The sequence below is a fragment of the Fistularia commersonii genome, chromosome 2 (genome assembly GCF_037954325.1).
Source record: "Fistularia commersonii isolate RoL2024-O1a breed Wild chromosome 2, RoL_Fcom_v1.0, whole genome shotgun sequence".
Taxonomy (NCBI): domain Eukaryota; kingdom Metazoa; phylum Chordata; class Actinopteri; order Syngnathiformes; family Fistulariidae; genus Fistularia; species Fistularia commersonii.
Window position 1 is genome coordinate 26,035,635 of NC_141285.1, and position 26,361 is coordinate 26,061,995.

The window sequence follows — 26,361 nt, forward strand, 5'->3', positions numbered from 1 at the left end:
TTGCCTTAGCCAGCCATGGTAGCCAGTTGCCTTAGCCAGCCATGGTAGCCAGTTGCCTTAGCCAGCCATGGTAGCCAATTGACTTAGCCAGCCATGGTAGCCAGTTGCCTTAGCCAGCCATGGTAGCCAGTTGCCTTAGCCAGCCATGGTAGCCAGTTGCCTTAGCCAGCCATGGTAGCCTACTATCCTTGCCAGATGTGGTCATCTGTGACTGGGTTCCAAGAGGAGGAGCTGGGGAATGTCACCGGGAGCCTGGGTAGTCTTATTCCGTCTGCTAACACCACTAGATCATTGAGAAACTGTAATCCCAAGAGGGGGCATGACCACCTCCCTTCTGCTCCCTCTACCCCGGTTCCCTGCAATCTGGTTTCCAAGATATGACCCGATGGTTGGGTGTTGAACAAACACAACAAGAAGACAAGAATGAATCCGGGTTTTGTCTGAGCACAGCGAGGGGAACGAAACGGGGCGAAGCTACCCTGGATCCTAAACCACTTGGAACAGAAATGGAGTCTCAACTGCCGGATTTGGACGGCGCCGTTGTATTCCGGGCGGCGACTCACCGTGTCGGAGTCCCGGCATGCTGCTCAGGGTGCCCGTCATCCCACCGGCGAAGGGCCGCCCTCCCACGTCCCTCCGCTGGTTCAGGGCGGAGATGAAGGTGCCGAGCGATGGAAACGGCTGCTTGGCTCCACGTCCCAGACCCTGGCGCGGGAAAAGCAACACGGTAAACCGCGGACACTCCCCTCCGGGCATCCCACCAGCAGAAAGACCTCATAAAAAGTACATCCTCAAAGTACATTTGTACATACATGAGTGTACACCGTGTACTAACTCGACAGATACAAATACTGCTCCTTCAAACGATCTGGGGATACCTTCCCGGGAGAGGGTTTGCAGGGTTTTGAGTGGAAACAGATGTCCAGGATCAATCGCTCCTGGAAGTGCATTCCAGAGTTCAGGGGCCCTGACAATGAAAAACCAGCCGCCCGGGGTCACATGGTCCGGCCCCTGACGAGGGTACAGTGCTAATCGGGATGCGTTTGCTATCACTTTAGCTAGCTCACCACGTACCACCAATTTCCAATTCCAGAGTATTTCGGATTCTGCTTCTTCTAGTCAATTCGTCCGGTTCGGCCGGATCTCTTGAGTCCTGAGGAACCGCCATTTTCAAGAAGCTGGAGGCCAAACAGGATCGCTATAGCACTTTGGACCCTGCGCCAGGATGATTCATGCTAGCGCTCTGCTGTTTGCATCATGCTGACAGGCGCTACATTTCAGATCACGGGACGGTTCCTGGGTCATTTTAATGCTTGGATACATAAAGTACTTTGAGGGAGGCTGCCAGAGCGGAATGTACTTGTAAAACTACTTGCTGAAGGAAAAAAGAGTACTCTGTCTACTGCGGTATTACTATTAGTGTAGTTGTACATAGTATTGTTTGTACTACTTTCGATGTTGAGACTTCTGCTTTTCACTTTCTTGCGCTAACGCTAAAGTTTCCTGTTGACCCTGAGTCACTAAAGCAGAGCTAAGCATTAGCTTAGCTCATTGTAGCGTAGCTTTCCAAAATCTGGAAAAAGTACTCGAATCGTTAGTTAGTAAATCAGAAAATTTGGATAAGAAAAGTCAGGGACATTTTTTTGCATGGGAGTCCTCGGTCGGTCGTAAACCCACGGAAAACCTCGAGGAAACGTTCTCACCGGGACGAAAAGCGGGTTCTCCGGCGGCGCGGAACGACATCGGATAACCCAAAGCATCATCCAAGGAGAAGATTTAATAACTATTAGCCCTGATTTATCGCCCGGCGGCTTCTTTGGAAGTTTCCGCCAGAAGCACCACCGGGGAAGGAAGGGGAGGGAGGAGAGGGAAGGACGCAAGGTGAGGACGGAAAGAGGAGTTAGCAAGGACGAGGGGACGAAAACAAAGGAAAAGGACGAAGGAAAGAGCAGGAAATGAAAAAAGAGATGGATGGAAGGATGGAGGTGGAGGAGATCAGCAGATGCACAGCAGCCGGTCCTGACAGTAAACACTCCTCGGGTTTCCCCCCCGGCTTCAGAGCGCGTCGCTGATTTACGCCTGTTTCCTGGAAAGCTGCTTCCAGCCCGGATTCACCCGCCGCCGCAGACGCCGCCCCTCTTCCTCTGAACCAGCCGCCATTGATAAAAACAATCGACGGGGGTTCGAACTCCGGGTCTGAGGAAACCAATTCGTGCGGCGGAACCGAAGCGAAACTACGGCGTTGTGACATCACGACATCGTTATATCACGACGTTGCTCCATAACATAACGGCCGCATTGTAGCATGGCTACGTCGCCTGAGGAAAACGCTATATTTTAGCATGGCTACATCAAGCTACGATCTCACTGCAATGCAGCGAGGCTACATTGCCCTATGATAGGCTGCATTGTAGCAGGATTGCCTTGGCCAATGACATACCGTTTTGCAGCACATCCTATGACAACACTCCTTTGTAGCATGGCTACATCACTATGACATAGCTGCATTGTAGCATACACAATGGCATGGCTGCAGATTAGCATGGCTACACCATTGTGTTATGACGATGGTATATCAAGATTATGCTAGATTAGAACATGGTTACATCGCCCGATGACATGGCTACCTTGTCGTGCCAAATAGTAGCATGGCGACGTCGCCCTATGATATAGCTGCATTGTAGCATACCTGATGCCACGGCTACATTATAGCATGGCTACGTCGCCCCATGACATAGATGCATTGTAGCATACCCAATGATAGGGCTATATTGCAGCATGGCTATATTGCCTATGATGTAGTTGCATTTAAGCATACCCAATGACTTGGCTGCATTGTAGCATGGCTACGTCGCCCTATGGCATAGCTGCATTGTAGCATACCCAATGACACGGCTGCAGATTAGAAGGGCTACACCGTTGCGTCATGACGATGATGCTAGATTCGAACATGGCTATATTGCCTCATGACATGGCTATTGTCGCGCCATAGTAGCATGGCTACGTCGCCCTATAACTACACTCCATTGTAGCCTGGCTGCGTCGACCTATGGGAACACTCCATTGCTAGATGGACTGTCAGGCGGTGTAGCATGACTACAACATTGCGTCATAACGATGCTTTATCACGATGATGCTAGCCTGGAACATGGTTACATCGCCAATGACATAGCTACATTGTAGCATGGCTATGCTGCCCTATGGCAACACTCCATTGTAGCATTCCCAATGACTTGGCTGCATTGTAGCATGGCTACGTTGCCCTATGACATAGCTGCATTGTAGCATACCCAATGACACGGCTGCAGATTAGCATGGCTTCACCATTTCGTCATAACGATGCTGTATCACGATGATGCTAGCCTGGAACATGGTTACATTGCCCAATGACATAGCTACATTGTAGCATGGCTACGTCACTTTATGACATAGCTGCATTGTAGCATACCCAATGACACAGCTGCAGATTAGCATGGCCACACCATTTCGTCATGACGATGCTATATCAAGATTTTGCTAGATTACAACATGGTTACATCGCCAAATGACTTGGTTACATTGTCGCGCCACATAGTAGCATGGCTACGTCGCCCTATGACATAGCTGCATTGTAGCATACCCAACGACACGGCTGCAGATTATCATGACTACGCCGTTGCGTCATAACGATGCTGCTAGCCTGGAACATGGTTACATCGCCCAATGACATAGCTACATTGTAGCATGGCTATGTCGCCCTATGACATAGCTGCATTGACAGGGCTGCATTGTAGCATTGCAACACTCAATTGTAGCATACCCAATGACCCGGCTGCAGATTAGCATGGCTACACCACTTCGTCATGACCATGCTATATCAAGATTATGCTAGATTAGAACATGGTTACATCGCCCAATGACGTGGCTACATTGTCGCGCCACATAGTAGCATGGCTACGTTGCCCTGTGACACAGCTACGTTATAGCATGGCTATGCTGCCTATGACAATGCTCCTCTTTAGCATAGCCACGCCATAGCATCATGGCTCCACTACCTGGCTGCATCCTGAGTCAACTACTTTTTTGGGACGGACCCGGAAGGTGCCGACGTGAAGGACAACGTTAGGTCAAAAAATGAAATGTAAAAAGAGCAAAACAAAATTAAACATCTGATGTGCACATTCCTGCTCCCTGACGCCGATGACATCATCCACGGAGGGACGGACACAAGGAAGGAAGATAGAAAGTCAGCCGTTACATCATCACACTGGCTGAAGTCCTGAGGCGTTATGTAACACACACACACACCATTCTCTACAAATGTGTGTGTTTATATATATATATATACATATATATTTATATATTTTGTCTTTTAATAATCTGAATCTACTATATCTATGATATATATATATATATATATATATAGACAAATGTATCACAAGGTGTAAAAGTACTACAAGCATGTATTTACAGGTAAAAGTACAAGTGTGTATTTGAAGGTAGCAGTACAACAAGTAAGTATTTACAGGTAAAAGTACTTCAAGTTTGTATTTACAGGCTTAAGCAATATGAACGTGTATTTGAAGGTATAAGTACTACAAGTGTGTATTTACAGGTTAAAGTAGTACAAGTGTGTATCAGTAAGGTAACTGATTTGAAGGTTATAGTAAAACAAGTGTGTATTTACAGGTAAAGGTACTACAAGTATGTATTAACAGGTTAAAATACTACAAGTGTGTATTTACAGGTTATAGCAGTACAAGTGTGTATTTGAAGGTATAAGTACTACAAGTGTGTATTTACAGGTTATAGCAGTACAAGTGTGTTTTTGAAGGTAAAAGTACTACAAGTGTGTATTCACAGGTTATAGCAGTACAAGTGTGTATTTGAAGGTAAAAGTACTACAAGTGTGTATTTACAGGTTATAGCAGTACAAGTGTGTATTTGAAGGTAAAAGTACTACAAGTGTGTATTTACAGGTGAAAGTACTACAAGTGTGTATTTGAGGGTATAAGTACTACAAGTGTGTATTTACAGGTTATAGCAGTACAAGTGTGTATTTGAAGGTATAAGTACTACAAGTGTGTATTTACAGGTTATAGCAGTACAAGTGTGTATTTGAAGGTAAAAGTACTACAAACATGCATTTACAGGTGAAAGTACTACAAGTGTGCAACAAAGCGGACGGATTATTGTTATTTATTATTAAACTTTTTCAACCGCCGTGTTAAAGGCTCTGTTTGGAAAAGATAAGACGTATTTGTGGATGTTACCGGTATTTTATCTATTTAATTTTTTACATTTATATTTTTCTATTTCTTTAATCCTTGTTGTCACACCCTGCTTATCCTTTTTTTTTTTTTTTCCATTCTGTTATCTATTTTTATCCTTCCTACTTATTCATATATACATATATATAATATATATATATATATATATATGTTTCTTCTATTTAAATTTATAAAATTTATATTCATATGACCTCGATATTATATTAATGTCCTTTTTATTTTATATTTATATGTCATTTCTATTTTATATTTATATTCATATTTATAGATATAGTTATTGTTGCTCTAATGTGATCAACCAATGTGGATCAATAAATTATTATCCCGTCCTATTTAATTAAAAGTTAAGACAATTATTTCTGTTTAAATATCTCATGGACACCTGCGGCTTATATATATATATATATTTACTTAGTCATTTTTAATTAGTGCGGCTTATATTTTATATGATATTTCTCCATATGTATATTCATATATTTATTGATATCTATGTTAATATTTATTGATTCTTTATCAGTTACGCTATTGTGATCAATAAAGTTTATCTTATTAGGGTGCAGAAGTTATGTTAAACATAACAAGTGTGTATTTTGAGTTAAAAGTACTACAAGTGGGTATTTCCAGGTAAAAGTACTACAAGTGAGTATTTTCCAATAAAAGTGAAATAGGTGTGTATTTCCAAATACAAGCAGTACAAGTGTGTATTTTCAAGTAAAAGTACTACAAGTGTGTTTTTCTGGGTAAAAGTACTACAAGTGAGTATTTTCAAATAAAAGTGAAAAAAGTGTGTATTTATTAATAAAAGCAGCACAAATGTGTATTTTGAGCTAACAGTACTACGAGTGAGTAAACCCAGGTGAAAGTACTACAAGGGAGTATTTCCAGATAATAGTACTACAAGAGAGTATTTTCAAATAAAAGTGAAAAAGTGTGTATTTATAAGTACAAGCAGTACAAGTGTGTATTTTGAGGTAACAGTACTCAGGTGAGTATTTCCAGGTAAAAATACTACAAGTGAGTATTTTCAGGTAAAGGTACTAAAAGTGTGTATTTACGGGTAAAAGTACTAGAAGTGAGTATTTTCAAACAAAAATGAAAAAAAGCGTGTATTTACAAATACAAGCAGTACAAGAGTGTATTTTGAGGTAACAGTAGTATAAGTGAGTATTTTCAGGTGAAAGTACTACAAGTGAGTTTTTTCAGGTGTAAGTACTACAAGTAAGTATTTTCCAATAAAAGTGAAATAGGTGTGTATTTCCAAATACAAGCAGTACAAGTGTGTATTTTCAAGTAAAAGTACTACAAGTTTGTATATCTGGGTAAAAGTACTACAAGTGAGTATTTCCAGATAAAAGTGAAAAAAGTGTGTATTTACAAATACAACCAGTATAAGTGTGTATTTTCAGGTAAAGGTACTAAAAGTGTGTATTTACAGGTAAAAGTACTACATGTGAGTATTTTTCAATAAAAGTGAAACAGGTGTGTATTTCCAAACACAAGCAGTACAAGAGAGTATTTTCAGGTAAAAGTACTTCACGTCAGGCGCAGAATCACCAATATTCCATCTGACATCGCAACCGATCAATCAATCCGATTGATTGACGTCCGGTCAAATCACTCCATCCCATTTTACCGCAAAAAAAAGACGGGATAATTTTTTTTTTGTTTTTTTAGCTTCCTTGTGTTTTTTTCAACAACAAAAAAAAAAACCAACACATTTTTAAACAAACTGATTTTCACATCAATATATTGATCGGTGATCGGTTACAATTATCTATAGCTGGGGTCAAAGGATGGATGATGAATTTAAAAAAAAAAAAAAAAAAAAAGGAGGGAGTTGTGAATTCACCACTTTATCTTTACATCACCCACCACTCCTTCCCTTCCCAATCAACCAATCAATCAATCAATCAATCAATCGATCAATGAAAGAAAGAGGAAAAATCTGTCGGTTCTTACAGCGGGATGGGGGCCGTTGAAGATGGGTGGAAGCTTCTCTCTTTCCTTCTCCACTCCAGGGTGTTCTCCATCCATCCTCCCAGAGGAGGAGAAGAAGAAAAAGAAAATAAAATAAAAATAAAAATAAAAATAAAAAGAAGGACAAACTTGTCGTTCCTTCAGCCGTCTGCAGCCGCGGGGCTGCACATGTCCTCCACCTCCGGTCCGGGACCCGGTCCTAGACCCCCGGACCCCCTTACCGGATCCAAAATACGCGTGCGTGCACAAGCACGTACACGTGCACACACACACACACACACACACACACAAACACGGGGGGAGGAGGGGGAGGAGGGGAGGACCGTGGGTTGCAATCACATCCTCCTCCACCAGCCACGCCGCGCAGGTGGGTTCCCGCCACTCACACACTCCACCCTCCCCTCTCTCCCCCTCACACACACACACACACACACAAAAACAAAACAAAAAAAAAAGTTTTAAAAATTAAAAAAAATTAAAAGTTCCGGTGTTGGTAGTGGTGGAGGAGGAGGGGGGGGGCGGGGACTTCCGTGTCCGGTCCTCGGCGGTGTTTCTACCCGCGTCCTCGCCTCCTCCCTCCGGCCGAGTCCGCGTCGTCTGTCCGGGACGCAGCGCAGCAGCCGCGGGCCGGCGCCATGTTTGGAGGAGGAGGAGAAAGAAGAGGAAGAAGAGGAAAAAGAGGAAGAGGAGGAGGAGGAGGAGGTGGTGGGAGATTCTACACCGACGCAGAGAAGGCGCCAAACCGGGGGATTTTTCAAAATAAGATGTGACGTCAACAGGAAGTCGATCGCCAGGGATCGGATGACAAACCGGAAGTAGCAACAAAAAAAAAAATTAAAAATAAAAATAAATGACAGGAAACATTTTGTAGTCTTTTTTATATATTCTTATATTTGATTAAATAATGTTTTTTTTTTTAGATTTTTTTTCTGCTTATATTGCTTATTTCCTGCTTATTTTTTGTCAATGTTTTTCTCTGTTTATGTTCCTATCCCTGTTTTTTTATTTTGTTGTCTATTCTTATCCTTGTTGTTAATCGCTCTGCTGTCTACTTATTTGTATGTTTATATGTATATATCATGTTTATTTTAATTGCTCAATAAAGTCCTATCCGATGATATTTAATTAAAAGTTTAAAAAAAATAGTTCTGTTTAAATATCTCATGATACCTGCAGGTTATAGACATATATATGAATTTAGTCATTTTGAATTAGTGCAGCTTCTTATATTCTATATTATATTGTCTTCTACTTGTCTCCATTTTTATTTATATTCCTTTATTTAATGTATCTTTATTCAATTCTTTATAGATATTTATTTTGACATTCATATTTACTGATAGTATAACTATTACGCTGCTGCGACAAAAGAATCTTATTAAAGTTTAACTAATCTTATTCAGAGTTGGGCTACGAAGTAATTGAAATAATACTGTAATGACTATTACTACTGATAACTTTTAACAATAACTATTAGTGCCATTACTTGGAAAAAAAAAAAACAACTTCCATGTGTGGAAGTTAAATGCATGATTATCAATTCTGGTCAAAAAATGAATGAATGAAAAATAAAAATTTTATTATCATCTTACCGGACACCACAAGCAAAAAAAATATACAAAACAATAAAAGTAAAAAAAATGATGACTGCTACCAAAGTTAAGGGATAAATTTGTGAGTGAGTGAATGAATGAATGAATAGTAATAATAATACATTTTATTTAAGTTGCCTTACTAATGCAGCCTCAGGGCGGCACTGGCCCGTGCCTCTCCAAGCCTGCCTTGGGAGGGCACGGAGCAGTGTCTCCCTGTGCCGGTCCCAAGCCCGGATAAATGCAGAGGGTTGCGTCAGGAAGGGCATCCGGCGTAAAACTTTTGCCAAAACCAAATATGCGAGACAACCAAAACTATACCATACCGGATCGGTCGCGGACTGGGTTAACGACGACCGCCATTGGTACTGATGACCTACAGGGTACTAATGGAAATTGGGCTACTGTGGGTCCAAGAACAAGAACAAGAAGAAGAGGAGGAGTGCGTGTTCGGAAGCAGAGAGAGAGGAGGAAAGGAAAGAGTCTGGGACTGAGAGTAGGGACTTTGAATGTTGGGACTATGACAGGAAAAGGTAGAGAGTTGGTGGACATGATGCAGAGAAGGAAGGTGGATATACTGTGTGTCCAGGAGACCAGGTGGAAAGGGAGTAAGGCGAGAAGCTTAGGAGCAGCTTTAAGTTGTACTATTATGGTACTGACAAGAAGAGAAATGGAGTAGGAGTTATCTTGAAGGAGGAGTTTGTTAGGAACGTCCTAGAGGTGAAAAGAATGTCAGATAGACTTATGAGTCTGAAACTGGAAATCGAAGGTGTGATGCTCAATGTTGTTAGCGGCTATGAACCACAGGTGGGATGTGAATCTGAAGAGAAGGAGAAGTTCTGGAATGAGTTGGATGAAGTGATGCAGAATATTCCCAGAAATGAGAGAGTGGTCATTGGTGCAGACTTCAATGGACATGTTGGTGAAGGCAATAGAGGGGATGAAGAAGTGATGGGCAGATTTGGTATCCAGGATAGGAATGCAGAGGGACAGATGGTGGTAGATTTTGCAAAAAGGATAGAAATGGCTGTAGTGAACACCTTTTTCCAGAAAAAACAGGAACATAGGGTAACTTATAAGAGCGGAGGTAGGAGCACGCAGGTAGACTACATCTTGTATAGACGAGGTAACCTGAAAGAGATCAGTGACTGCAAAGTAGTTGTAGGTGAGAGTGTAGCCAGACAGCATAGGATGGTGGTTTGTAGGATGACTCTGGTGACAAGGAAGATGAAGAGGACAAAGGCAGAGCAGAGGACAAAGTGGTGGAAGCTGAAAAGGGAGGAGTGTTGCATGGTTTTCAGGGAGGAGTTGAGAAAGGGCCTGGGTGGTCAGGGTGAGCTTCCAGATGATTGGACAACTACAGCTAGTGTTATCAGGGAGACAGGTAGAAGAGTACTTGGTGTGTCATCTGGAAGGAAAGTAGATAAGGAGACTTGGTGGTGGAATGAGGATGTGCAGGAGTGTATACAGAGAAAGCGGTTTGCAAAGAAGATGTGGGATACTGAGAGGACTGAAGAGAACAGACAGGAGTTCAGGGAGATGCGGCGAAAGATAAAGATAGAGGTAGCAAAGGCAAAAGAAAGGGCGTACAATGACTTGTATGCTCGGTTGGATAGTAAGGAGGATGAGAATGATTTATACAGGTTGGCGAAACAGAGAGATAAAGATGGAAAGGATGTACAACAGGTCCTGGTGATAAAGGACAGAGAGGGAAGTGTATTGACAGATGCTAGAAGAGTAATGGGAAGATGGAAAGAGTACTTTGGAGAACTGATGAATGTGGAAAATGAAAGAGAGGCAAGGGTAGAAGAGGTGACTATCGTAGACCACAAAGTAGCAAAAATTAGTAAAAGTAAAGTAAGGAAGGCATTGAAGAGGATGAAGAGTGGAAAAGCAGTTGGTCCTGATGATATACCTGTGGAGGTGTGGAAGTGTCTAGGAGAGGCAGCGGTAGATTTTCTGACAAGATTATTCAACAGGATCTTAGAGAGTGAGAAGATGCCTGAAGAATGGAGACAAAGTGTGATGGTGCCTATTTTTAAGAATAAAGGGGATGTGCAGAATTGTGGCAACTACAGAGGGATAAAGTTGATGAGCCATACGATGAAGTTATGGGAAAGAGTAGTGGAAACTAGACTGAGAGCAGAAGTCAGCATCTGTGAACAGCAGTATGGCTTCATGCCTAGGAAGAGTACTACAGATGCAGTATTTGCGTTGAGAATGCTAATAGAAAAGTACAGAGAAGGTCAGAGGGAGCTGCATTGCGTTTTTGTAGACCTAGAAAAAGCATATGACAGGGTGCCAAGAGAGGAGCTCTGGTATTGTATGAGGAAGTCTGGAGTGGCAGAGAAGTATGTTAGACTGGTGCAGGACATGTATGCTAGCTGTGAGACACTGGTACGGTGTGCTGTAGGGGTAACAGAGAAGTTCAAGGTGGAGGTGGGACTCCATCAGGGATCAGCTCTGAGCCCCTTCTTGTTCGCAATGGTGATGGATAGGCTGACAGATGAGGTTAGACAGGAATCCCCATGGACCATGATGTTTGCGGATGACATTGTGATCTGTAGTGAGAGCAGACAACAGGTAGAGGAAAATCTAGAGAGGTGGAGGTATGCTCTGGAAAGGAGAGGAATGAAAGTTAGTCGCAGAAAGAAGAAGAAGAAGAAGAAGATTTAAGTTGCCTTACTGGACGCTAACAGTCATACATATAAATAAAATACACATTTAAATTAAAACATTAAAAGTGAAAAATGATGATTGCTGGTAAAAGGAATAGATGAATTCATGAATGGATGAATCAATTAATCAATCAATCAATGATGGACAAATTGTGATGTCATAACACTTTGATGAGATTTAGTTTCACTGGATAAGCATTAATAGAAATGTATGAATTAATGAACAGATGAATGAATAAATGAATGAATGAATGAATTAATTCCCCTACTGTAGAATATGTGACATCATAGAATTATACAAGAACATTCTCATGCCTTTAACTTTATTTTTGAGATTATAGTGAGTGAATGAATGAATAAATAGTAATAATAATACATTTTATTTAAGGTGTCTTACTGGACGCTCACAGTCATACCTATACACAAAATACACATTTAAATTATAACAAAAAAAGGGAAAAAAAAAATATGACTGCTTGTAATCATCATTTCACCATTTCATAGCCAGCACATTTTAACTTTTATCGTATATTTGTGTATTTAGACCAAAAAGCAGAACTATGGAAGCTCAAAAGTGCCAAACAGCAACATCCCCTAATTATCATAACATTTATAAGAACCTAAATTTGTTACACAATGAGTGTTTTCAACATTTATTTTGTCAATAAAAACATTAGTTGTGCTTTTCAATCCAATTATTAATTCGTCCCTGATCATTTTGAACCGCCGTCACTCCATTTCTTTGAAAATTTCACAAGGAAAAAAAATATTTAAAATAAAAATGAAAAATGTGAAGCGTTTATTTTGTTAGGCGGCGACAGGAAGTGATGCGCCTCCACTTCCTCTCGGCCCAGGAGAGTCGGTTGAGCCGCTGCCCGTAATTAGTGCCGAGCGGCTTCAGGCCCTGGAACACCCTGTGTGTGTGTGTGTGTGTGTGTGTGTGTGTGTGTGTGTGTGTGTGTGTGTGTGGTTTCTCGGCAGAGCTGAGATCATCTGCAGTCGCCCTCTGGTTTCTTTAAAAACAGCCTCCTGGAAAAGCCTTCAAGACGCTTTTAGATCTTATATGTCGATAATAACAGCTCTCTTTTATTTCTGGTTATTTTTTTGTGTTTTGTGTTGTTTTTTTTTTTTTTATTTTTGTTAAATTGAAGGTGGTCCAGATGGGAAAACCAGGGTTTATTGTTTTATTCCTTAAAATGGTACCTAAAAATTGCTAAAAATGAAAGCAAATTAAAGTCAATTGCATAGAATGAAAATGGAATTTAATGAAATGATTCGATTTTAAATGACATTAAAAATAGCTGAGTTAAAATCAATTAATTACGCATCAATTTTGATGAATTAATTGATGTAACTTAAATCAACATTAATGATGAATACGGAATAAATAATGAATGAAATGACATTAAACATGCATCATTTTAAATGAATGTATTCATTTGACTTAGATAAACGTAAATCAAATTAATATAAAATAAATCATTAATAAAAAAATGAAATATGAATCTTTTTAAATGAACGAATGAAATTTAATTGAAGGAGAATTAATTCAGTGAATGTACTTAGCATGGTTAAATACAAAAAATGATAATAAGAAATTAAGCTAAATTTGTGAATAATAATAAGTAATGAGTTCATTAAATTCAATTTGCTGAAAAGCTGTTCAATTAAAATGAAAAAAGGACGAATAACAATTTTATGACATTAGATTAAACTGGCATCATTTGATGAAAAAATGTGGGCCTAAAACATCTTCATAATATATTTTAATTTAATTAAATTTTAGAAATTAAATTAAATCAATCAAATTCAATTTAATCAAAATCAAATCAAATTAAATGTATTAAATTGAATTAAATCAATTTTAATTTAATGGAATCAAATCAAATTGAATTTAATGAATTAGATTAATTAAATTACATGAAATCAATTTCATGTAATTCAATTATTTTGTTGAATTTATGAAATCACAATAATAATTAAATAAAATTAAATTAATGATTAAAATAGATTAAATAAAATTAAACTAGATTGATTGAATTTAATTTACATTAACTGAATTGGTTTGATTTTATTTAACTGATATGATTCATTAAATTAAATTTAATTTGATTACATTCAATGAAATGGATTCGATTTGATTTCATTTCACTGAGCCTATCAAAACAAATTAAATTAGATTACATTTAATTTAATGTATTTACTTTAATTTTTATTTTATTAAATTGACTTTAATTGATTTTATGTACATTATGAATTAAATAAAATTAAATTAGATTAAATTAAATTAAATTGAATTAAATTAAATTAAATGGTGGAGATGTCTTATCTAATCATTCCTTTCATACAATTAGTTCTCAGATCTCCTCCAGATGGTTATTAAGAAGTGATCACCTCATAATTCACTTCTTCTTCATCTTCTCCTCCTCAGACAAAGGAAGTACGTCAGAAAAACCAACGAGGGGTCGGCAGCTGACCTTTGACCTCAAACGGTGCGTTCAGGTGCAATCCTTAAAACCAGCGCTAATGATGATGATGATGATGATTTTCCTCCAACCAGCAGCTCTTTTTAACTGCTGACACACACACACACACACACACACACACACACACACACACACAGGAGAGAAGAACGGAGGGGGCGGAGCTTCTGTTGTCAGGAGGAATATTTGGTTTGATTCATAGCAACGGGCCGAGAGAGGGAGGAGAGAGGGAGGAAGAAAGATGGAAAGAATGAGAAAAAGAGAGGGAGAGATGAAGAAGAAGAGGAGGAAGAAGAAGAGCGAGGGATGGAAAGAAAGAAAGAAAGAAAGAAAGAAAGAAAGAAAGAAAGAAAGAAAAACGTGAACATCTGGAAGAGAGAAATCCTTTTTTTCAGATTTCTCTGCACACACACACACACACACACACACACACACACACACACACACACACACACACACACACACACACACACAGACGCGCGAGGTTACTCCAGTTCATTGGTAGGCGCGCGCATGCGCACTGGCGCAAAAGTTGACCGGGACGCCAAATGAAATAAATAAAATAAACAAAACAAAACAAAACAAAACAAACAAGCACGCAAGGGCAGCCACGTGACAGGAAGTGGTGCGGAGACCGGAAACGCCAAACGCCTTGGAGCGCCGGTGACGTCAGAGGGGAAAACCCGCAAAGATGCGAAGGGTGGAGCTGCAGTTCCTCGTGTGGCCACAAGGGGGCGCTGTTTCCACGCGGCTGGGAGGAACCAGGACATGACAAGTTCAACAGCCTGGACCTTCATCCTGGTTCTTCTTCCTGGTTCTTCATTATTCTGATTCTTCTTCCTGGTTCTCCTTCCTGGTTCTTCTTCCTGGTTCTTCATCATCCTGGTTCTTCATCATCCTGGTTCTTCTTCATCCTGGTTCTTCTTCCTGGTTCTTCTTCCTGGTTCTTCATCATCCTGGTTCTTCTTCATCCTGGTTCTTCATCCTGGTTCTTCTTCCTGGTTCTTCATCATCCTGGTTCTTCTTCATCCTGGTTCTTCTTCCTGGTTCTTCATCCTGGTTCTTCTTCATCCTAGTTCTTCATCCTGGTTCTTCTTCCTGGTTCTTCTTCTTGGTTCTTCATCCTGGTTCTTCTTCCTGGTTCTTCATCATCCTGGTTCTTCATCCTGGTTCTTCATCCTGGTTCCTTTAATATCAAGTTTTTTTTAGGTCCCTCTAGTTTCTGTTAAAGATCAAAAGTTGATTTAAAGATAGAAATAAAAAAAAATTAAAAAAATCCATTATCATTATTGTTATTATTATATTATCATTATGTATTTTATTTGTACACTATTTTAACATATATTTAGTAATAATAATATTCTTTTACTGGACACTGGAGGACAAATCATGTTTTAAAGAAACAATCAAAATAAAATCAATCAAAGTGATCAGAAATAGAAGTTATTGATGGAATCGAAGCAGGAAGACGAAGAAAAACAAAGATATTGATTTGAAGAAAATTAACTTTTTAATAAATAACTTTAATAAAGCTTTTATTCATTCGGTGACGAAACGAATGAATAAAAGCACTCTCCATCCCTCCTGTTGGTGTGAACAGCCGATTTCTCTGCTGTGTGTGTGTGTGTGTGTGTGTGTGTGTGTGTGTGTGTGTGTGTGTGTGTGTGTGTGTGAGAAGGAGGCGGGCTAATCTGGAATAGAAACATGATATAAAGCCCTAGCGGACATTCTGGTGACACAGTCGAGTGTGTGTGTGTGTGTGTGTCTGTGTGTGTGTGTGTATGTGTGTGTGTGTGTGTGTGTGTGTGCGTGCGTGTTTGTGTTTGTGTTGTTGTGTCCTTGTGTGAGTGAAAAAGCATGTTTTTGTGTGCGCGCATGTGTGTGTGAGTGGCTGTGTGTGTGTGTGTGGATGAGGCAAAAAGCATGTTTTATTTTGCGTGTGTGTGTGTGTGTGTGTGTGTGCTTGCATGTGTGTTCATGAGTCAAAGAGCATTTTTATGTGTGACACAGGAGTGTGTGTGTGTGTGTGTGTGTGTGTGTGTGTGTGTCTGTGTGTGTGTGTGTGAGAGTCAAAAAGCATGTTTGTGTGACACAGGAGTTTGTGTGTGTTGGGTGTCAGTGGCTAAAAGAGAACAAAATAGAAAAATCGTGTGTGTGTGTGTGTGCCTATGTGTGTGTGTGTATGTGTATGTGTGTGTGTGTGAGTCAAAAAGCATGTTTGTGTGACACAGGTATGTGTGTGTGTTGGGTGTAAGTATGTGAAGAAAGAGAAATTGTGTGTGTGTGTGTGTGTGTGTGTGTGTGTATGTGCGTGAGAAAGGCACTGATGTCTGACAGAGGGAAACTGTGTGATTGTGCGTGTGTTTGTGTGTGTGTGTGTATGAGAGTGTTTGTGTGTGTGCATGAGTGTGTGAGAGAAAGCATGCATATGTGTGAAAGGGAGAAATCACGCGATTGAGTGTCTGTGTGTGTGTGTGTGTGTGTGGGTTTCTTGTGTGTGTGCACATTTGTGGGGGGGCTAATCTGGAATAGAAACATGATATAAAGCCCTAGCGGACATTCTGGTGACACAGTCGAGTGTGTGTGTGTGTGTGTGTGTGTCTGTGTGTGTGTGTATGTGTGTGTGTGTGTGTGTGTGTGTGTGTGTCAACAAGCATCTCTAATTTTTCTAGAATAGAAAGATGATATAATGCTGTATCCAGCAATTTTGATGACACAGCAGTGATTATGTGTGTGTGTGTGTGTGTGTGTGTGTGTGTGTGTGTGTGTGTGTGTGCGATGAGTTTGCGAGGACACGCCGTCCTCTCCTATTTGCCATCACACTTCTCTCGGCGGCCATCTTATGAGGACACTTCCTTCCTTTCTGGAAGCTCGGTCCTTTTCCTGATGGATCCCGGTATTAAAATCGGATCACGAATCAATCGCTCACCGATCAATCGATCAATCGATCAATCGATCAATCGATCAATCGATTGATCGGCTCTGGCAAAGGCGGGAAAGACTTGACTTTCCGGAAAAAAAAAAATCGAAAACTGTTTGGCTCCTTGAGAGGCTGCGACACATCAACGCAGTTATAAAAAGCCACGCATGTGTATGTGTGTGTGCGTCTGTGTGTGTGTGCGTATGCGTGTGTGTGTGTGTGTGTGTGAACGTGTTAAATGGCAACAGGTGTATGACTGCATGTACTGCATATGTCAAATATGCTGTTACTTCACAGCCTGTGTAACTTTGCCTGGACAAAGTGTGTGTGTGTTCATGTGTGCTTGTGTGTGTGTGTGTGTGTGTGTGTGTCAGTGTGTGTCAGTGTGTGTCAGCGCTACCGTTCATCTCCGTGCTGCATCGAGGAGCCAATTGTTCACTGGGACGTTTTGGCTTCGGCTCGTCTGCAGGCGTCTGAACGGGTCGGAGGTCAGAGGTCAGAGGTCAGAGGTCAGAGGTCGGACAGACAGGAAGTCCCCGAACGCACCTCAGCAAAGTTTCCCACACCAGGGGCCACACAAACACTTTTTTAAAATTTAAATTTAAAATGAATTAATTGAAAATTATAATGAAAATAAAATTAAACCCGGCATATAACGTTATTATTTACATTTTATTATTTTTGCCTTTGCCTTTTTTTTTTTTATCAACAAACAGCTGCAGGAAAAAAGGAAATGACATTTTTGCATACAAATAAAACATTTTGGACACAAAAAGACGTAAAAATTATGCAAAATACTAAATTTATATTTGAGTCCCTCTTGTGTTTATGATATAAAAAAAAGACAAACTTAAATTATCCACCAAACAAACCAAAAATGTAATACATATTTTAACGCTTTTTATTTTGATGATTTTTATCTTCACATTTCAAATTACATTTTGAAAATGAACAAATTAAAATAAAATAAATTTTTGAGATGAAAAAAGGAAAATGACATTTCTGCTTGAAATAAACCATTTTGAACTCGGAAAAAAATCTGGAATAGAAACACGATTCTGTATATAGCCCTTGCAGGAATTCTGGTGTTATTATTATTATGTATTTTATTCATTTATTCATTATTTTAAATTTTAAATAGTAATAATGATAATCATTATAATAATAATAAAAATTCATGTATTTCACTGGACACTGTAGGACAGTGTACAAATACACAATATTATTATTAGTGTTGTTGTTGTAATAATAGTAATAATGGATTTCTATATATATATAAAAATACATATTGCAGTTTTTCAACAACTATCAGTCTAAAATCCGGGGAAAGTAGATGGAATAAACTGTCGGTGGTTTACGAGATTTACTGTCACACACACACACACACACACACACACACACACACACACGTACACATTTTAAAGACAGTGTTTACGACCGAACATGGCCTGACTTACGGCCGCTGCCTCCTCGGGTTTCGGCGGCAGAGATGTACACGTCCGTCACCCGGATCACTTTACACGGTCCTGACCCCTGCACACACACACACACACACACACACACACACACACACACACACTCCCCCGGGGTCACCGCAGTCGTGAATCATCTGCATTGTGAACATTCGTCGCTGAGCGAAGCGGTGACATCATCGGAGCTTGTGACCGGAGGAGGGGTGAAGGTTCTGCAGAAGGAAATTAAAAAAAAAGGGGCAATTTATTTTTAAATCGGCAGGAAGCTAAAGCTAATGCTAATGCTAACGCTAATGCTAATGCTAAAATTTGATTTGATGTAAAATTTGATGATTTGATGTTCAGGCTATTATTTTGAAAAATCCTGCTTCATGTCTCCTCAGACCTGCCTGGTTCATCCTGGACAACATCTGGACCACATCTGGAGACATGCTAGCATTCATCCTTTCATTCATAGAGATGTACAACCATTCACTCGTTCATTCGCCCTGTAATAGAGACATAAGGACATTCACTCTCTCATTCACATCTGATAGACATGCCATCATTCATTCATTCATTTGTTCATTAATGCTATCACACACACATCCTGTAGACACACACAACCATTCACCCATTCATTCATTCACATGTCATATAAAGGCACCATTTACCCTCTCATTACCGCATTATATATAGCACCATAAACACATCAACACTATAATCCCCGTGTCGAGATCCAACCGTGGATCTACTTGCTGTGAGATGGACGCGCTAGCCGCTGCTAGCCCCTGCTAACCACAGCTAACCAGTGCTAACCACTGCTGCATCAACACAATAATCCCCCCGTCAGAATCCAACAGGGAACCTCTTGGCTGTGAGGCAGAAGTGCTAACCGCTGCTAACTGCTGCTAACTGCTGCTAACTGCCGCTTACTACTGCTAACTGTGGCTAATCACCGCTAACCACTGCGCCATAAACACAGAAACACAATAATCCCCGTGTTGGAATCCAACCGTGGATCTACTTGCTGTGAGGTGGACGCGCCAGCCGCTGCTAGCCACTGCTAACCACAGCTAACCAGTGCTAACCACTGTGCCATAAACACATCAACAATAATCCCCCCGTCAGAATCCAACAGGGAACCTCTTGACTGTGAGTTAGAAGCGCTAACTGCTGCTAACTGCTGCTAACTGCTGCTAACTGCCGCTAACTGCCGCTAACTACAGCTAACTGTGGCTAATCACTGCTAACCACTGCTCCATAAACACAGAAACACAATAATCCCTGTGTCGGAATCCAACCGTGGATCTACTTGCTGTGAGATGGACGCGCTAGCCGCTGCTAGCCACTGCTAGCCACAGATAACCTGTGCTAACCACTGCGCCATAAACACATCAACAATAATCCCCCCGTCAGAATCCAACAGGGAACCTCTTGGCTGTGAGGCAGAAGTGCTAACCGCTGCTAACTGCCGCTTACTACTGCTAACTGTGGCTAATCACCGCTAACCACTGCGCCATAAACACATGAACACAATAATCCCCGTGTCGGAATCCAACCGTGGATCTACTTGCTGTGAGATGGACGCGCTAGCCGCTGCTAGCCACTGCTAACCACAGATAACCTGTGCTAACCACTGCGCCATAAACACATCAACAATAATCCCCCCGCCAGAATCCAACAGGGAACCTCTTGAGTGTGAGTTAGAAGCGCTAACTGCTGCTAACTGCAACTAACTACCGCTAACTGTGGCTAATCACTGCTAACCACTGCGCTATAAACACATCAACACAGTAATCCCACCATCAGAATCCAACCGGAGACCCTCTGGCTGCGAGCCGGTGATGCTAACCGCCGCTAACCAGCTGCACAGGACAAATCAAAAATAAAAGACGCGAGAGGGCGGCGCCTTCCGGAAGGCGACGAGCCAGCGAAACATCAGCAGCTCCACCGGCCAGACTCATTTACATTTTGCAAGGACAGCTCCTTATTGAATCTGCCACCCGGCCCTTTGTTCACAGCTAAGGGTGTGTGTGTGTGTGTGTGTGTGTGTGTGTGTGTGTGTGTGTGTGTGTGTGTGGGGTCTTTCAACTCCATATCATCCCACTGCTGCTTCCATTTGGTCCAGACGGAATATGAAATACAAAAAAAAAAAAAAAAAAAAAAAGTCCCTTTTGCATAATTCATTCCCGGCGGCGGGCTAAAAGATGGCCGCCTCCCTCGGGACGGTAAACAACGGTTTTATTTATTTTCCAGGTCAGGCGGAGGAGAAGGTGGATTTCTCTTAAGGGTCGCGGGGGTGAAGTTGTCATCCGGAGCAGCAGGCGAAGAAGACAAATTTCCGAATTATAAGCCTCCGCCGCCGTTGTTAGCTTAGCTTCCCACCCCTCCACCCCCGCTGGTCTTGAGCGGTCACGCTTGTAAATAAAAACCACCGAAGGCCTTGAAACTGTCACGCGGATGGCGAGAACAGCGGGCGAAGGTCGCCGTGGCTGCGGCGTGATGTCAGCGCCGCCGCCAGACGCCGTCCATCCTCCCGACTGACAGGACCGACTGTGTGTAAATAATGAACAGGTGCGTTCGCGCGCTAACGTCGCCTGATTTGCGATCATCTCCGGCTAGACGTGGACCCATAATCGGCCGTGCAGCAAGAGCTTTTTCTTATTTTAGCCCCCCTGGCGGTTTTTACATCCGGTAATGTCAGTCGGTCAGCAAACAGGAAGTGCTCGGTAAATGGATAAATATAAAACATGGCCTCATGGTGGAGTCACCTGCTATCAGACGGCACTCCGGGTCATCAGCATCAAGTCATACATGTGGTACCCCGACAAACACCTTTGAACACTTTGAACTTTGGCTCCGACAAATACCAGACTTTCGGCTTCAGTGCTGACAAACGCTGGACTTTGGTACCCCCAACTCCAGACTTTAGTACCCACAAACACTGAGGTATGAACTTTGGCTCCGACAAATACTCGACCTTGGGCTTCAGTGCTGGCAAACTCCAACTATTAGTGCCTACAGACTCCAGATGTCAGTTCACACAAATACCAGACCTTGAACTCTGGCTCCAAAAAATACTTGACTTGGGTTTTGGCACTGATAAAACTCCGGACTTTGGTACCCACAGACACCGGACTTAAACTTTGGGTCCAACGAGTACTAGACTTTTGGGGTCCGTTTCTGACATACTCCAGTAGTTAGTACATACAAACTCCCTTGAACTGAGGCTCTAACAAATACTAGACTTTAGGCTTTGGTGCTGACAAACAGCAGATGTTAGTTGGCCCACCTACAAGCACCAGGCTTTGGTACCCGTAAACTCCCGTCTTTAGTACCCACAAACTCAAGACATCAGTGCCCACAAACGCTAGAGTGTGAACCTTGGCTACGACAAATACTAGCTTTTTGGGGTTTGGTACTGACAAACAGAAGTCGCTAGTATCTTCAAACACCACAAACTTTACACAAACTTCTGGCTTTAACTTCCAACTTGGCTCGAACAAATACTAGACTTTGGCCCTTGGTGCTGACAATCAGCAGGCATTAGGACCCACTAATTCCAGAGAGTTGTATGCACAAACTCAAGGCTTCGGTACCCACATACTCTCGACTTTAGTGCCCATAATCGCTAGCGTTTAAACTACCTTTGGCTCCAATGCATACTCGACTATGAGCTTTGGTACGGATAAAAAGCAGATGTTGGGACTCGAAGAAAACAAACTCCGGACTTTAGTGCCAACAAATACTAGACTTTGAACTTTGGTACTTCTACATACCCAAGGTTAGTACCCAAAAACACAATACTCTTTATATTTCTGACAAATTCTAGTTTCGGTACTAAAGAACACCCGATTTTTGAAGCAGGAGCTGAAAGTTGGGGTTCTCATTCAGGTTTACAAATCCTTACTGACAATTTTGAATGAAAAGAGTACAGAGTAAACAGAGTGCAAACATGGACGAATAAAAGAAATACACGTAGAATAGCGTTATACTTCTGGAGTGCGACCTTTGACCCCGCGCCCGGCGTGCTGTTGCGACAAAGACTGTAAAAGCACCAGTCGGCGGGCCAGCAAAGGAAATCTCGGCACTCAAGGGAAGGCTTTAAGAGTCCGCTTTCGGTTTCTGGCCAGAAGGGAAGGTTATCGGGTTGATTTCGGGTCGGGAAAGTTTCCGCGATCCAATGATTTTATCGAAGAAAACAAAACCAAACCGCTGCTCCACCCATCCTGCTTTGACATTTCACAGATCCACCCGGCCCGTTGGCGCGATCAGAGCATATCAATTCCCGGCAGGCGTACCATACATGTAAATCACATTCCGGGCCCTCGTGGGATCAGATACGTGATCTTCAGCCTTGATCGCGTTCTTGTTGAGCGGTCTTACCCGTCACCACCGTATGTTACAAGTGACCGCATCGACTGGGAACGCATGTAAACAACGGGATTCAGGGACATGTTTCATCCAGTCACCTGCCGGTTATTGTCTGAAACCCCCTCGGGTGTTGGGTTGCTTGTGATAGTAGCCGGTAGGCACGTTCTACGCTCCTCGAATGCAAGAGCATCCATCATGTATAGGTTTACATTAGCAAGGATAAAAATATTCCGGCGGAGGCTGCATTTCTAAATTTAGGGCGGTAACAGGGTCAGGAGGGTCTCCTTCAATGGACAAAATAAACAAATGCCCCTGGAGTGGACAGATTTAGAAATAAACAACAAAAATGGGAGAAGGACCTTCAAGGGCATTTGAGCTTTTGCAATAAAAGCACTTTCATTCACCTGGCAGGTGCGTTCACGCCAAAGGAAGGGCTAGCTTGTAGTTGGAAAGGGCATTACGACGCAAAGGGCAGCCACCAATCTCGCTTCTGGTGTTACGGGATGAGTAAGGCTCACATTAGAAGGACTCTAGGGTTGGAGCTACCAGGCAGGAGGTCAAGAGGAAGACCAAAGAGAAGATTTTTGGATGTTCTGAAAGAGGACATGAAGTTACCTGGTGTGAGAGAGGAGGATACAGAGAATGGGGTTGTTTCCCTGTGGCGACCCCTGAAGGGAAAAGCCGAAAGTAAAAGAAGACGAAGAAGATGTATCCTCACGTTACAAACATAAATAGGTACATCTCTTTCAAACGTCATCGAGTGTCACTGTCCACATACCTCCCACGCATGCTTTACGTTGCTGTGGTTGTGGACCAGGACGTCCACTAGAGGGTTGGTGCAGAGTTCAGAGTTCACTTCAGAGTGCGGCTGTTAGAAACATGGCGGGCATGTGGATGGACACTTCTTCTCCCATGGTGACACCATCGCCTTGTTGTCTTCTTCTTCTTCTTCTTCTTCTTCTTCTTCTTCTTCTTCTTCTCTGTTCCTTTCACTGGGTACACTTGAGCATACCGTGCAACACTGCCCTCCTACAACTTCTGGTGGTACGAGTCTGTTTTCCGCGCTTGGCTACGTATCTCCGAATTCCCCAAAGGACTAAACAGGAAGTGGACCGGTGGACAAAAAGGAGGTTCTGTCCACATGGATTTGTAACGTTGAGCATAAATAAGCCCTGACCAGGTGACGAATCCTTAATCTGGAGTCGTATCTACAAACTACTTCAAGGGACTGTTGATAATCCTGAAACATACACTTTCTTAGTGTTGTCCAAATAGAAATAAGAAGAATAATCTTCATTCTCCAGACCCAATATTTTGAGTCAGAATGGTTTTTAAATATCTAACAGGGCTTAGCATGTTGTATGAGTAACATTTTAAAGAGCTAGTTAATCCCTCAACCACCGCCACCCCCCTAGTGAAGCTCCCCGGAGGTTTCGTTTACAAGCCGTTATCTTGTCGGTGATATTCATCAGCCTCCCCGCAGAAGATAAAGCTTTTCAGTCCCGCTTTGGGTTTTTTTTTGTTGTTGTTTTGACACACACACACACCAACACACACCATCTGCTGCGAGTGCCCCGTTTTCTTTGATAACCGCTAGAAGGGGTCGTTACGCCTCGAAAATTGCGGGCTCCAGACAGCCTCACATGGCGTTCGGGGACTCGGCATGACCGATGTTCCAAACGATGATCGTCTGGCGCCGTGATGTACCCGTGAAGAAGCCCCGCCCACCAACCCCTTGAGGCCGCTAACAGATTTACCTAGTGGACTTTGAGTACTCCATTAATGCGTGAATTCAAGTTACAAATACGAGTTGGAAAAAAAATGCTAATTAGCATTGTCCTTGCAAGGGATACATCAAGGCGAAGGAGTGATGCGCTAAACACCAAATTAGCGAGAGGGATAGCAGTAAGATTTAAAAGAAAAACTGGCAACTACAAGTGACTGCAAGGGCAAATGGTACCACTCAGAGTCCCCAAAAAAACGCTCGGAAGTATGAAACGAGCAGCCGGAAAGCGCTTCCTGGCGGGAAATCTACCGAGGGGTCGCGTCAAAGATGAACTCAAGACTCAAAAGACTTTTTATTGTCGTGATACAAGCGTAGCTACATTTTGTGGGGACTCCTGGCTAGCGGAGAGCGTAAGAAAGAGGCGCAAATTTGATCAGAGAAAGAATGTATACAGTAGAATAAAAATAGATGATAAGGTGGTGGATAAAGTAAAAATCTGTGTTAACGTGGATTCAGACTTTTGAATTTTTTTTTATATTTTAAAAAATGAAAAAAAAAACAAAACAAGAAAAGACGATAACTTTTGCAGACGACAACCGTGGTTTATTTCTCAAATCTCAAATTTTTTTAAACAAACAAAGAATGTACACAGTAGAATAAAAATAAAGGATAAGGTAGTGGACAAAGTGAAGACTTCTTAAAAATCGGTATTAAAGGTGATTCAGACTTTTTTAATGTCTGAAAAAAAAAAAGGAAAAAAAAAAGCCCCCAAAAAAAAAAAACAGAAAAAATGATAACCTTCGCCGACGACGCCTTGGTTTATTTCTCAAATCTCTAAATTTTTTAAACAAACAAAGAATGTACACAGTAGAATAAAAATAAATGATAAGGTGGTGGATAAAGTGAAAAATCTGTATTAACGTTGATTCAGACTTTTGAATATTTTTATATTTAAAAAAAAATGAGAAAAAAAAAAACAAGAAAAAAACAATCATTTTTGCAGACGACACCCTGGTTTATTTCTCAAATTTCAAAATGTTTTAAACAGACAAAGAATGTATACAGTAGAATAAAAATAAATGATAAGGTAGTGGATAAAGTGCAGACTTCTGAAAAATCGGTATTAAAGGTGATTCAGACTTTTTTAATATTTGAAAAAAAAAAAGGGAAAAAAAACAAAAAAAAAAAACAGAAAAAATGATAACCTTCGCCGACGATGGCTTGGTTTATTTCTCAAATCTCAAAAGTTTTTAAAGAGACAAAGAATGTACATAGTAGAATAAAAATAAATGAGGTGGTGGATAAAGTGAAAAATCTGTATTAACGTTATTCCAGATTTTTGAATATTTTTATATTTTAAAAGAATTAAATAAAAAAAAAAACAAGAAAAGATGATCACTTTTGCAAACGACACCCTGGTTTATTTCGCAAATCTCAAAAATTTTAAGAATGTACACAGTTGAATAAAAATAAATGATAAGGTAGTGGATAAAGTGCAGACTTCTGAAAAATCGGTATTAAAGGCGATTCAGACTTTTTTAATATTTGAAAAAAAAAAAAAAAAAAAAAGAAAAAATGATAACCTTCGCCGACGACGCCCTGGTTTATTTCTCCAATTTGGGATTTCAAATTTGGGAAAATAAAGCTCCGGAGGTTCCCGTTCTCCTGACGGCTTGGCCGACCTCCTCGCCGGGTCCGAAACCCAACCGGGATCCCCACCCCTGCGCCAGCTGCTGTTTGACTTGGCCCGACTTTTGACACGCCGATATCCGTGTCCGGGGTTTGAACGCGCCGTCGGGATGAGGTCATGAAACAAACCTCCGCTGACATCACTGTGTCGGGTTTCTGGCGACGCCGCCCTCTTTTACATGCATTTGTTTATCGCGG

At 41.4% G+C, this 26,361-nt stretch overlaps 1 protein-coding gene across 2 annotated transcripts in view; it reads right to left on the reverse strand.

Moving 5' to 3' along the window:
• hectd2 (HECT domain containing 2) overlaps positions 1-7,996 on the reverse strand; it is a 45,179-nt gene extending 37,183 nt beyond the window's left edge. The window contains exons 1-2 of one of the 2 annotated variants that reach the window (XM_086174898.1): positions 7,230-7,996; positions 564-705 (exon numbers count right to left, since the gene is read on the reverse strand). In XM_086174898.1, the coding sequence (XP_086031024.1) occupies positions 564-705; positions 7,230-7,304 (217 nt within the window). In that variant the 5' untranslated portion in view covers positions 7,305-7,996. The remainder of the gene's footprint in view (positions 1-563; positions 706-7,229) is intronic. The other variant, XM_086174907.1, reaches the window with a different exon arrangement.
• Positions 7,997-26,361: the final 18,365 nt, after the last annotated feature.